Source organism: Triticum urartu, chromosome 2A (genome assembly GCF_056163025.1).
Source record: "Triticum urartu cultivar PI428250 chromosome 2A, HENAU_Tu73, whole genome shotgun sequence".
NCBI lineage: Eukaryota > Viridiplantae > Streptophyta > Magnoliopsida > Poales > Poaceae > Triticum > Triticum urartu.
This window is the reverse complement of record NC_141874.1, coordinates 445,916,275-445,930,917: the sequence shown is the minus strand read 5'-3', so window position 1 is coordinate 445,930,917 and position 14,643 is coordinate 445,916,275. Positions and strand designations below refer to the sequence as shown.

The window sequence follows — 14,643 nt, the reverse complement described above, 5'->3', positions numbered from 1 at the left end:
GTACTTATTCCGCTGCTAGTAGTTCTTCGCTAAGGAATTTCCTCACCGGCAAATTCCTCAGTGAAGAATTTCATAAATATCACCTATTCACCCCCCTCTAGTCGATATAACGCACTTTCACATGGCAATTTCAACCTAGCACATTTTTGCCATTGAATACATGGCAAGTCATTGTTGTGTGATGATAGGGTGTGAGCTGCCACATCTTAGGTTTTTGCAGTGGATGATTTTGTGACTTTCTTTCGTACTATCTTGTGCTAACATGGCAACTTCAACATTTTGTTTTTAAGTGCATTTACGATCTGTACATTTTTTCTTCAAATGTAACCAATGTGCTTAATTGCCACATTTATGTTTTTGACAATCATAGGGGGGGTGCGTGCATGTTCATGTGATATTTTGCATTCACTAGTTGGCATTTTCACTTGAGCCCATGCGGCAAGGACATTCTGTTAGGTGGCAACTGCTTACTTCCTGCATTTTCATCTCCACCGTGACAATTTGGTCTGTTCTTACCTCAGCAGAATGGCTCACGGCGATCATCAAAATGATGATGATGATTTCATGGATCCACCACAGCAGAATCGGGCAACTGGACGGAGAAAAGAGGGCGACGAGGTAACTGTCCACGCACCCTCTTCCTCCTGCATATGTTATTGGTTGCCACCTCGAGCTTTGCAGTTGTCTGTCATGAACTAAAATTTCATGACAGTGAAAACATGGCAACAACTGATCATTTGTTTGTTTTTTGTAGTAGAAGAAACGTACTCGCAACAGGGCCTCCCAGGAACGACTGACTTCATTGACTGACAGATTTACCGACGATCAGAAGGGAGCTGCTGCTGAGATGGGTATGCAGGCTCTGATGAATGTTCGGTGCATGAATCTAGTCAATCCTGTATGCAACTGGCTTGGTGAGATTTACGACCCCGCCTCCATGGAATTTGTGATTCCGGGACGTGGAAGACTGCCGTTGAACGAGGAATCCGTGTTCTGCACTTTGGGTGTGCCCCGTGGACAAATCAAAGTCCCGTATGAGGTCAATAACAAGATCGAGGAAGCGTTGTTCCCCCGTTTGTTTCCTGGGTTGGAATCCATGCCGAACACGTCTGTACTGGCAGATTCGCTGCAGGCCATGACAACCCATGGCGAGGCTTTTAAGTTGAAACTACTCATGTACCTCATCTCAGCTGTTTTCGCGCCGACCACTTCTCTTCGCCCAAGCAACAAATGCTTCCTCATCCTGGTGAATGATCTATCTTTACTACATTATTTTCCTTCAATTTTTTTGCTCCGATGTCATGTGCAAGCTAGTCACTGCCAGTGTTTTTTGATGTTTTTTCCATTTGATTTCTAATGCGGCAACTCGTTGTCCTGAAAATTGTGCGGTGCAGGCGAAACTGAAAGATGTGAAGAACATGAATTGGTGTAAGTTCATTGCCGACTTCCTGCATGATGCATTCTCAAGCAAGATGTACCAGAAGGGTTGTCGACTGCATTTAATGGTATTTTTTACCAGTCCTTTTCATGAACACTCTTTTTAAGACCTTTTATTCATGCATGGCAACCTGATCATAACAAGATGGCAACTGCCATAATGACAATATGGCAACTGCCATCATGACAATGTGGCAACTGCCATCACACTATGATGGCAACTAGCACATACAGATGACAACTTCTTCTTTTTCTCTTTTCATGCACTTCAACTTGATGATCGTAGGAACATATATTATCCTGTTTTTTTCGCAAAATACCATGATCGCAACTGATATTTCTTTCTTTTTAAAATTGTTGTACATCAGCTCATGTATGTCGTCTGTCTTGATCTGTCCATCGTGGATTTCACTGGGACAGGAGGCCCGCCGCCTACGCACAAGTTTGCTATTTCTGCGTGGACTATCGATGCTGTCAAGGCTGTGCTTGCTGCAGACAGGGTAACTGACACCAAATATGGAAAACTGCAGGTTAGTTCTGGTTTCTTTCTCTACACGGCATTCTTACAAATTTTTGCGGCATAACATATCGCCATGTGGCAACCGTTTGTGGTTAACAAGAGATGACTACCTTTGTTAACCATGGCTGTCTGCGTATGATATCCATGTCTCACTCCACATGGCAACTCTGTCATTCGTGCTGAAACTTATATTCGCGTCTTCTTTTTTTGTTGTATTTGCAACACATGAACTGCTAGTCAGTGTTCATCATTCTCTCTCTTACATCCTAGCTATTTTTTTGGTTTTTTCCAGCTGACACTACTAGGAAAAGGGCTACTAATGGCGCACCAGTTTTGCCTACTAATGGCGCATCACTGGTGCGCCATTAGTATCACGCCACTAGTATTTTTTACTAATGGCGCACCACTGGTGCGCCATTAGTATAGGCCATGGTGCGCCATTAGTATAGGCCACTGGTGCGCCATTAGTATAGGCCACTGGTGCGCCATTAGTATTTTTGAATTTTGAAGGCGGGAAAATAGTAGTGGCGCACCGTCTAACCCCCACCGTGCGCCATTGCTATTTTTGAATTTTGAATTTGGATCTGGATCGTGATTTTTTTGCCCATTTTTTGCTCGTTTTTTGCTTGTTTTTTGGCATGATATTATTTCAAATTTTGTTCCTCTTTTTGGATCTTGTACGTTCTTTTGCCGTGTTCTTTTGCCGGAGAGGAGTTCGCCGGAGAGGAGGAGGAGGAGGTCACCGGAGAGGCACTCGCCTACATCGCCGGAGAGGAGGAGGAGGTCGCCGGAGAGGAGTTCACCGGAGCATCGGAGAGGAGGAAGGAGAAACCATGAGGGGATGGGAGGAGATGAGGGAGGAGGAGCTCACCGGAGAGGAGGGAGGAGGAGCTCACCGGAGAGGAGGGAGGAGGAGCTCACCGAAGAGGAGGGAGGAGGAGCTCACCGGAGAGGAGGGAGGAGAAACCGTGAGGGGAGGGGAGGGGAGGAGAGGAGAGGAGGGAGGAGGAGGTCGCCGGAGAGGAGGAGGAGGAGGTCACCGGAGAGGAGGAGGAGGTCGCTGGAGAGGAGGAGGGTAGTATGGTGGAGGAGAGAAGGGAAGATGGAGTGGAGGAGAGGAGGAGATGGAGTGGAGGAGAGGTGGAGTGGAGGAGAAGAATGAAGAGGTAAGGAGGAGAGGACCACGCCCAGCCATATATACGGCATAGTAATGGCGCACCGCGGGCAGGTGCGTCATTACTAATTTTTTTTATTATTTTGAATTTTGAAGGCGGGAAGATACTAATGGCGCACCATGGGCAGGTGCGCCATTAGTAACTTTTTTTTTTGACTTATTTTGAATTTTGAAGGCGGGAAGATAGTAATGGCGCACCATGGGCAAGTGCGCCATTAGTAAGTTTGAATTTTTTTGCCTCTCCAGATCTAAAAGCCCCGTAACTTTTTTCTGTTAGGTTTTTGAGGATTTTGAAAATGTTTAACGGGGTACCCCCTGTTAAATTCGGATGTAACTTTTCGAGTAGATGATTTTTCATATAAAAAACTTTTTCATCCGAGTTGCCGAGTTCGTATGCAAAAGTTATGCCCATTTTACAAATTCTCGAGAGATTTCGCAAATAAAGTCGAAATTCATATTTGTAAATTTTCACAACAACTAGACCACATATCACATGGGAAACTTATTTTCTTTTATTTTTTTGACATTTCCATGATTTTTTTTATTTTTTTTAAACTGAAAAGGTGGTCCACGGGGGGGGGGGGGGAGGGGGGAGGGGGGAGGGGGCTTCGGTGGAAGTGGTGGCCAAGTTACTAATGGCGCACCGTGGCATGGTGCGCCATTACTAGTTCAACTAGTAATGGCGCACCACTCCCACGGTGCGCCATTAGTAGTTTTGAAAAAAAATAATTTTTTTTACTAATGGCGCACCATGGATGTGGTGCGCCATTAGTATTTGCACACTAATGGTGCACCAACACATGGTGCGCCATTAGTATTTAGTAATGGCGCACCACATGTACAGTGCGCCATTAGTGTCCATATTGGCTATAGCTGTTTTTGTAGTAGTGTGATGGCCAAGCATGCTATAGACTGCAGCGTGTTTGGGGGGCCTCAAAACTTTGAAAAGTGGATGGACGTGCACTCAGCTCCGTTTTGCCCTACTAAGGTAATTAAAGATATATATCTATGGTTGCCTTGGATTATTTTTGATGTCATGCAAGTGTCTGTAATATGGTTGGTTATTGCTGCTTCTTGTTTCGTGCACAGGCGAGGACACCTGTTGAGCATCTAATTGGGCAGTTTGCATCCGGAATGACCGGCTTGCTCGGGAAGTTGGTTGAGGGGTGGACGTCCCTTAATGGCTCCGATAGCGACACGGTTGCGAGGCAGTTCACTACATTTGTCCCAGAACTGACACATCGGCCAACTAGTTGCCATGGCCGGTATGACTACAACAGTTCCCAAGAGCTTGCTGACACACAAGATGAACTAGATGGAGACGCTGGTCTCAGCAAGGATGACGACGATGACATGGAGAACGTGCAACAGGACACCGATGATGATGAACATGTTGAAGTTCGTGCAGGTGGTAAGAAGGGCAAGGATGCACCAGATGTCCCCCCACCAGAGAAAGTCAAAGAACATACGGCTACGAGAGGCAAGGGGGTGTTGCCATCAAAGAGGGGGAGGGCTCCAGAGGATGTTGGGCAGGGTTCTCTTAGCAAGAGGTCTAGGACCGATCTCGTAGCTGCTAGGAGGAGGTTCGACTTTAATTTTAGTTTTTACTTTTGTCTATATTTTTGGAACAGACTGATCCCTTTTTGCATTTGTTTTTACTAAGCGCGGCAATGAGTTTGCTGTCTGACAATTGCCACCTTTTTTTCCTCCATCTTATACGTGCAGTGAGGCGACAGCTGGTGGACGAGTAGTTACGAAGAAACAGGCACCAACGCCAACCCCTGTTTCTGCTCGGTTGAACAAAGGTGCCCCCATTGCTGGTGACACCCCTTCCACCAGGTCATCTCCTCGTACGATGACATCCAACACCGGGGATCCTGTCGTGTTGCCAGACCTGAGAAAGCCAGTCAAGAAGTAGGTTTTTCATGTGCTTTCATTGACATAGTGCTATATTTTTGATTTTTCAATGCATCCGTTCAGCTTGCCACATGGGCTTCTGTCATCGTCCCCACATGGCAACTGCTGTTTTTCAAATGATTTCTTTCCTTTTTAACTGCATGGCAACTCCTGCTTGTTTTTTACATGGCAACTGCTATCTAGGCCAAATGGCAACTCTTATTGTACCTACATGGCAACTGCCATCTTTCCATTGGCTTGTGTGCTCATCCCATACCTAGTTTTGAAATTGCATTCCTGGCAGATCAGACATTTTTATCATTCTTCAAGTTGGCTAGCATGGCAACTCTTGCTGGATTTGCATGGCAACTGCTAACTATGCCACATGGCAACTCATATTCCCCTTACATGGCAACTACCAGCTTTTCCACCTATTTTCCATTTTCTTTAGATTTATACCATGGCAAATATTTTTTGTTCATTTTTAATACCTTTTTCATGTGCTTTCTTTTTTGCAGGGTGAAGAAGACTACTACACGCGGGGCCAAGCATATCATTAGGGACCCACTCGAACGCCTTCATTCAAAGTTGTCAACAGGGGGCAACTCAGATGTTCATGAGGCGCCAGTCGACAAAAATGCCGCTGCACCGTCAACTGTTCCCACTAACTCTGACGCAAGTGGCCGACCATCTCCGCCGGTTGCAGATGTGCAGGTTAGAACAACAAGCATCCGTACATCGGGGAGTGACGAGTCGGTATCTGCCAGGACAGTTAAAATATTGCCAACCCTTCTGGCAATGAAGGATGCTGTTGTGAGCCATGCCACCCCATCAGCAAGCGTTGAAGTGGACGCTCCCGAGACCAACCTAAGCAAGGAAGATTCCCGCTCATCTGACACTGATTCCAAGCGCGTGCATGGTGGCACTCCTGTGTCCACGGCAAAAGTGGCTGAGGCGGCAGTTCATAATGATATGCCATCTACAGGTGAGAGTCTTGGCACAATAGCTCCAGCTCCTGTCGGTGCAGATATGCTAAGGCGACTGTTTCACGTGCTGGTCTTCCACCGAGGCGTCGTAGCCCCCGCAAGCAATCAACAGACATACCCAACGCACCAGCTGTAGCTAGGAGCAGCAGAAATGAGTCTGGTTATGTTCCTGCGTCCACACTGTTCCCGCCACCTGCCAAAAGCAATGTGATGGAGAAACCGGAAGACCGAAGCACAACTGATGCAGGTGTCAAGCCGGGCACGAGTGATGCAGGTGAACGCCCGGAGCAGACTGCGCCTTTACCCGCAGTGGAAATCCCCAGCTTAAATCTGCGCACTTCCAGGCTCCCAGTCAATGTTGGTGTCCCCTACAGCCCAAACAAGAAGATTGTCAAGGAAGCTGCGGCTGATACCGCTGACAACACGCCCCGCCCTACAAATAAGCCCGATCATTTTGTAGCGGCCGATTCAGATATGTTTGTTGATCTTTCACCCTTGGATTCTGCCCTGCAAGTTGTTCGCGGTCCGGCCAGTAGGCATGAGAGGCACCCAATGGCCTTCACCCCACCGAGCTTCAGCCTTGGCATCAGTTAAGATCAACCAGTGGTGCCAGATCCTATGCCAGTTGCCTTTGCTTTCCCGGGAGGCATGCCCGCAATGATGGCGCAACCAATGGTCGAGGGCAGGAAGGTTGTCAAGTTCGCAGAGCCGATCGTCCAAGGTACATTTCCTATGTGCTTATCATTTTCTTGTATACATCTGTGTAGTCTGACTTTTGTCCCAAGCATTTTTTTGGGGTTCTCACTTGTGATGGCAACTGTTATGTGATGACATGGCAACTGGATTTGCTGCACCATGTCACCTACATTTTTTTGCCATGCTGCATTTTACATTCGGCAATCACATGGCAACTGAAGTTGATTCAACATGGCAACTGTAGTTGTCACATGGCAACTATAGTGCAATACACATGGAAACTGGATTTGCTGCACCATGTCACCTGTATTTTTGTTTCCATGCTGCATTTTCCATTCGACAAGCACATGGAAACTGGAGTTGACACAACATGGCAACTGTAGTTGCTGTCACATGGCAACTATAGTGCACTACACATGGCAACTGGATTTGCCTCCACATGGCAACTCCCTACTTTTTGTACCTACATTTCACATCATGCACCCTATCTTTTCACATTCCATTTGTTTTGTTTTCCAGGTATCCTAACCCACTTTTTTGATCCTTGCAGGAACCCCTGAGGAGATTTCACCATCACTTGATGAAGCTTACTGCAGGATCGAGGAGGCAGCATTGCAGAGGAGGTCCTCACGAGGTCAGGGCAATCAAGTTCCAATGTGCCTGCAGATACGGTATCTGAGGATACCATTAGGAGTGCCACCTCTGGTTCTGTGAGGCAGCAGAGGGTAGTTCACCCACCTCCCGTGGAAGACTACGAGCCCGAAGTCAGAGCCACAAAGGAACAGGCCTAGCTGTACGATATTGTCAAGCGATTTGGAAATGCGAGGGCCAGCAGCAAGCACATGAAGGAGCTGAAAGCGTAATGACCACATTTTGCTTTGCTCTTTCTACCATTCATATTTTTTTTCTACTTTCTATATATGATCGGCTTACGTTTTAGTTCTTCCTTTTTTACTTAGTAGACATGATATTTTCATGTTATATCATTTTCATACTGCTCATGTTTGGACAGAACCAAGGTCATTCAATGCGAAGCAACGTACGTCGAACTGGGTGATCTTGCCGAGTCCGTGAGGCCAAACGGTAAAATGTCGACGAATGTAGTTGCATGCGGGATTGACTACATCAACAAGCATATGGATATGTCTCCCGACAAAACAATCATGCATTACAGTGTGACCTGCAAAATATATATGGGATGATGACTTCCACCACAAAATCATGAGGAAGAATTTTGCTCAACATGGTCAATTCAAGCTCACACTAAAGAAATATGTGAGTACTCCTTCCCTGTTTGCACTTTTTTTCACATGGTATGGTTTTTTGCCATTATCTGCACTCTGTTTATGTGGCAGATGTTTCATGCGGCATTAGCTGCCGTGCAAACTGACTTTTTGATTTTTGCATCCCGTGCAAACTATGTGGCAACTTCAAAGTAAAATACACGACAAATTTTGTTCATACATGGACGGCAACTTTCTTTCAAATACCCACTATAACTAAACATTCTACGTGATTCTACTTTTTTTGTCCCTCTGCTGTTCTTCATGTGAACTCTGCTTCTCATTTCCTTCACTTTTACATGCAGGTCCTGTTCCCCATGTTCCAGGAGCTTGCACCACACGACCCACACGACAAGTGTGGTCACCACTACGCGATCTGTCTTAACCTGAAGAACCAACGCTTTGAGGTGCTTGATTCAATGCGTTCGGCAGCTGATGCATACCTTACTTCGCATGCTGAATTCTTGATCAACAATGTCAAAGAGACATGGAACCGTCACTACGAAAACTCAAAGGTCCAGATTAGACATTTCCCGATTGAGTACGTGGTGACTACGAATCAAGGGAACACGTAATTTCCTACCCCCCCTTCATGTGCCATTTACATCAATCCCACCCCTCTTTCTTGTTACATCCGAATTGAAGTTTATCATTGCTATGTCTGTCCTTTTTGCGAGTTCACCTGACTCTTTTTCTTGTGCAGGACGGACTGTGGCTTTCACACGTTGGAATACCTTGCAAAGTGGGAAGGTAGACTTGTTCCCGCTGTCACAGCTGCAACGGTCGTTGAGCTCCGGAAATTTTACACATGGAACTGGTTGACGAATGAAGATTTCAACAAGCGGTCTGGAGGACGCGAGTTCATGGAGGAAGCTGTCAAGAAAGTCATCAAGAAGTACAAGTGATCACGTGGCATTACACACATGACGCATACCTTACATTCTGTTGCCGAGGAATGTAATGTACTACCTTTTGTTCTTCTCAAAAACTATGTCCGTGTGCTATGCTATGACTGCAACCCCGAGTAGCCTAGTATGCAGTGGTGGTTCGTGAGTGACATTTGAATATTTTCTGTAATATTTTGTGTGGATGTGAACCTATTTCAGGCGTGATAGTAGATACGTTTTACGTTTATCATTATTATTGTGGTTTCATCGTTTGCACCACCAGGTTGCTGCTTCGAATGCGTGCACTATGTTCTAAAACATGGCAAATGTAGTTCATCAGACATGGTTATTAAAAGTCATCATCGTTTTTCATTTGGCTGTTTTGCTTCTTCTTTTTCGTTGCTAACTGCACCGGCTATCATGGTAGTTTTGATCATGTAGCTATAACCTTTTCTACAGTTGATGCACGTTACGCTTTTTCAACTTTGTTTCCCATAGATTGCACACAACACAACATGTGTGACTAAAGCATGTCGAATTATCATGAAAATATACGCGATGTAGAATCATTACAAATAACATGGCATTTTTCAGTACAGCTAACAGGGCAGATTCAGTACAAAGAACACGACAGATTCAGCATAAACAAGATGGCAGATCCAGTATACTTGACATGGCAGATTGAGTATAATTAACATGGCAGACCCAGTATATTTACCATGATAGATTCAGTATAAAATATCATGGCATATTTAGTACAAAATAGCATGGCAGATTAAACACATATAACATGGCAGATCAAGTACACGCAGCATGGCAACTGCAGTTACCCATTCAATGCATTTTCCTACAACTTCTGATGCCCCTCAAGAGCCAGTCTCCCATTTCTAGAAAAACTTCACAACATCTAGGTTACAAAACAAAATGTCCCCAAGGACCATGTCACAACGCCCCAATTTTGCTTACAGATTGCCCGTCCCTTTCTTCGTTTTCTTGTGTTTTGCTTGAGTCTCCAATCCTGATTTGTACCTTATCTCTTTTGGATGCCCCATTGTGATGGAACGGGGCGGGTTTCTGACCTGGGTTTGTGTGCTTGCTGTTCCAGATCCTATCTCTGAGTTTTCAGATGATGGCCCCGTGGACGAAGGCACACTTGATGTGCGGGGGAACCTGTGTAAGGCTTCCTCAGCTTTCCTCTTCTTGATCTCATCAAGCTCTATTTTCAGGGCCTTCCTGTGTTTTTCTGCGACTCTCGCTGTCTCATCACTCTTGCACACTTCATCAATTAGTTCAGCATAGTTCTTTGTCAGCACAACGTGCCTCACGGCTTCCATGGTTGACTCAGGTCTCTCGTCATGCACAGCCAGAACTGCGTCTGTTGTCTGCGGCGCCAACGCGTCGTCAGCGTCCCAAGTCCATCGCCGCCTTATGAAATGGCGGGGCATCCGTGTCACAGCGTTCATGTCCATTACTTTTAGTATGTGACAGCACACAATGCTGTCCCGTTCAAACTTGCAGCATTGGCAGTAGTATTCGCCTTGGCCAATCGAGGCTTTCACGAAGTAGTTCCTTCCTTTGTCCGGGTCTTCAGGTTCTGAATCTGACATTCCCAAAATAGAACACACCCTGAACGTATGTTCGTCCACCTGGAAAGCCGTGAACATGCTGGCACACTTTATTTCTTCCTGGATTCTACAAGTTTTGTGTGTTTTCTATTAAACTATCGTGCGCTCTTTTTTTGTAGCACCTTATGTTGTCATGGAAATAGAAATACATTTTGTTTGAACATGGCAAATATAGTACATTGAACATGGCAAATATAGTACCTTGAACATGGCAAATATAGTACATAAGACATGGCAACTGTAGTACATTAGACATGGCAACTGTAGTACATTAGACATGGCAACTGTAGTACATTAAACATGGCAATTGCATAACTTTTCAACTGGCCATCGTCATTTCCACACCAATATTCCCAATGGAAGCACATTGCATAAAACATGGCAACTGCATTTTATTAAACATGGCAACTACAGTTGAGTAAACATGGCAATTGCATTTCAGCAGACATGGCAGTTGCATTTTAGTAAACATGGCAATTGCATTTAAGTAGATATGGCAACAACATAACATTTTTCAGTTGACATTGGCATTTGCATACCAACATGCCCAATGGAAGTACAGTGCATTAAACATGGCAACTGTATTTCATTGAACATGGAAACTGCATCCGGGTAAGCATGGCAAACGTAATTTCCATTGAACATGGCAACTGCAGCTGAGTAAGCATGGCAAACAGTATTTCATTAAACATGGAAACCACATATCATGGTAACTGCATTGCATTCTATATGGCACCTACTGCCTTCGTGCTTTGCGCAAATAAGACTGTAACGCAACTGACTTACTTGTTAAAGATCTTGTTGGTGTATATCTTGCTCATTTGCCTCTCCATCGGTAAATACGTTAGCAATTTTGGCTGCTTTAGCGTGGTGTTCGCTTCTTGCTGTAGCTCAGATCTCAGTATTTTTTGTTGCAAAGTTGTGTACTACTTGGCAAACTGTAGCAATGAGTTGCCAGGGCTCACGTACCGCTTCAAAACAGCATTGAACCCCTCGCTGCGCTGCGTAGTCTGCAGAAACGGGAAGAAGCACTGCATGAAGTAGGCCGGCACCCAGTACATTCGCTTCTCCCACAGGCTAGCAAGGGTCTCGTTATCTGGGACTTGATATGTTTCAATCATGGCCTTCCAGCTCCTTTCAAACTCCTCCACCGTCAAGCTGTGGTCCACGCACAGCTCGAATGCCTTGTGCAGCTCTCGACGGTCAGCAAAGAACGGTCCTAGCGTCTCCTCAGCCTTCTTTATAATGTGCCACCTGCAATGCCTGTGCACTGCCAACGGAAAGACCTCCTCTATGCCTGCACGCATGCTAAAATCCTGGTCTGTTATTATGTTCACCGGAGCAAGTCCATCCATGCACTCCAAGAAGGTCTTGAACAGCCAAACGTACCCATTCATGTCTTTGTTCCGAACGAGCCCGCATCCGAACTGCAACGACTGATTGTGGTTATTTATTCCTATGAATGGAGCGCGTGGCATCTTGTACATATTAGTGAGATACGTCGCGTCGAAAGAAATGCAATCTCGGAAATGTTTGTAGGCTCTCCTGCCAGCACCATCCACCCAATACATGTTCATGACACGGTCCTCATCATCCAACCTTATCCTGTAGAAGAAATCTGGATCTTCCTTCGCTTTCTCATCGAAGTAGGCCATTGTGGCCTCTATGTCAGCCAACTTGCTCTCTCTACGGTACTTTGCCTTTAGGTTTGTGACGTCAGCTGGTATGTAGGGCATGCTACTCAGAGTCCCTTTTTTTGCTGTGGATGAGTGATAGTATCTGGATCATTCTTAATGGACCAACGTTACAATCATGTAGCAGCTTTATGAATTTCTTCTCGAGGGGGGTGAATCCTCTGTGGGCGGTCAGAAATTTTACCAGGTCGAACTTCTTTATGAGTTTGTGGTTGTGCTCGTCAAAATATCCAGTGACCACCCACTGTGCTCCATCTACGTTTAGCTTACACCAGACAGGGCATTCGGTCTTGAGAATGATACCTCTCTTTCGTTCCAGAACGACAGGCGCAACACCTTTCCCCTTCTTGTTCCTTCGTGCCTTGTGGCACCTCATCTCACCTCTGTTGTACTCGTTAGTTTTCTTAATTTTCCTATGGTATTCAGTGTTGACCGCAAATCCATGGAACTTTGCATATGTCTGGTAGAATTCCTTTGCTTCTGCGAACGATTCAAATCTCCGCCCAACGTACGGTGGCTGAGGTATCATGATCTCCGATTGCCCACCATATTCATCCCCTTGTGCTTCGTCATCAGTTTCATCATTCACTTCAGTATCGGCGGCAGTTTCATCTACTTGAGTGTTGCCAGTGCTTGTGTTCAAAGGGGTGCCTGTCGGCATTGCTGGAATGATTGACATTTTCGACTCTGACTCAGCATTGTTTGCGGCATGATTGTTGGCTGGCTGGTGGAACGCGTCTTCTGTGCGCTCAGAGCTCCCCGCAGTAGATGTCCCCGCGCCGCTGTTCACTGTAGTTGTAGGCCCTGTAATAGAAAAAACAGGTACGAGCATAAGATTTTTCTTGAATAACATGTTTATTGTAACGGATCACATCAACTTCAAGTGATTTGGCATGACATCATTCAAACAGCAAGCCGTGAGTCTGCGTGTGGACATGCATGGCAACTGTAGTTGTCCAGCCATGGCAGCTACAGTCCAACAAACATGGCAACTATTGTTTGCCAATGCACGACAACCAGCTCCTTTTTAGTACGAAAACTTGGATTCTATATGCATGCCAGCTGCAGTCCTGCATACATGGCAAATACTGCTACCAATACATGGCAACCAATGTGTTCTAGCATCAAAACTTTGCATTCTAGGCTTGAGCTCACTAGGCAAATGCGATCAACCATTAGTGCTGCACACATGCTTCTAGCAGTTGGCAAATTTCCGAAGACAATATATGACTCATTGCGCACAACCACTTCTTAGCGTTTTATGCTTGATTTTGTCCACCATCACTGATACATATCTTCTTTTTCATCATGTGCTATTTGCCACAAAAATAAATGTAGTGCTCTTTTGTGGTTCGATTTTTTCCTTACCTTGTTATGCTGCATGTGCCCATCTTGTGTGGTCTGTCACACCAAATTGACGTGCTCTATCTGCAATATGTGAAGCTTGCCACGGGACGTTTGCCGGGGTACCACCACCGTAATAACCTGTAAGCATAGTAGTAGTTGGTCAATACATGACAACTGCAGTTTGTGCTGGCATGGCAACTGCAGTTGTCCTGGCATGGCAACTGCAGTTGTTCCTCCATGGCAACTACAGTTGTCCAGGGAGGGCAACAACAGTTGTCCAGGGATGACAACTGCAGTTATTAATTCATGGAAATTGCAGTTGTCCAGTCATGGCAACTGCAGTTGTCAACTATGCTCCTTCTGCTAATTCACCATCCGCAACTTCACTTTTTATGGACTCACCTGTGTATGACGTCGATGGCAGGTACATGGGTGCTGCCTACTGCCACGTGCTGCATGAAGGCTCTGCGTTTCCCCCTGACATAACTCGTGAGTCTTTTGCCAACCTTTGCAAGTTTATTTTTCATGTCCAGACCAGTATGTGTTCTTTTTCGTATGTGTTACCTTGATTAGCCATATTAGCTAGTTGAAGTTGGCTGCCCGTACATTTGTCAATGTTAGCGCCCTGTGACTGAACTTGCCACGGAGCCCCCCTGAGTGTGTTTTGGTCATAAGAACCTGCGAAAAAATGACAGTGTAGGACATAAGTAGAATGTCATCTTCATCGTCGCGAACATGGCAAATGTTCTTTTCTTTTGTTATCACGCATCATACCAATGCCTGCATACTGTTCTAGTAGTGGCAGCAATGGCCCTGCAAAAATGAGTTGACTGTACTCTGATGCATCCCAAGGGGGCGTTTCTGGTCTTTGAGAACCCCAAGTATCAGCGCCATCTTCGTGATTCATTCTTTTCCGCGTTTTGTTTCTGCCAATGTGCTCTCAATCACTGCATGAACAAGAACGCATCAACAATCCACAAAAAATGTATCCTTGTGCTGCTTGCATGTAGAAGTTAACACGTCAGTGTTATCACATTTTCATGCGTAGGCAACCAACATATCATGGCTAGTAGGACATGCACATCCACTATCTTTTCT

The 14,643-nt window shown here is 45.5% G+C and overlaps 1 protein-coding gene and 1 pseudogene across 1 annotated transcript; both read right to left on the bottom strand.

Annotated features, from left to right (window-relative positions):
* Positions 1–9,841: 9,841 nt before the first annotated feature.
* On the bottom strand, positions 9,842–10,543 carry LOC147985411 (uncharacterized). The gene has a single exon (XM_087541556.1). It carries the CDS (start codon positions 10,541–10,543, stop codon positions 9,842–9,844), a length of 702 nt encoding a protein of 233 aa, XP_087397682.1.
* Positions 10,544–11,430: 887 nt separating this feature from the next.
* LOC125527109 (protein FAR1-RELATED SEQUENCE 5 pseudogene) lies at positions 11,431–12,159 on the bottom strand (annotated as a pseudogene).
* Between the last annotated feature and the right edge of the window lie 2,484 nt (positions 12,160–14,643).

What these genes read in the sequence shown, in the direction of transcription:
- LOC147985411 (XM_087541556.1), bottom strand. Translation starts at nt 10,543, where the DNA reads ATGTTCACGGCTTTCCAGGTGGACGAACATACGTTCAGGGTGTGTTCT.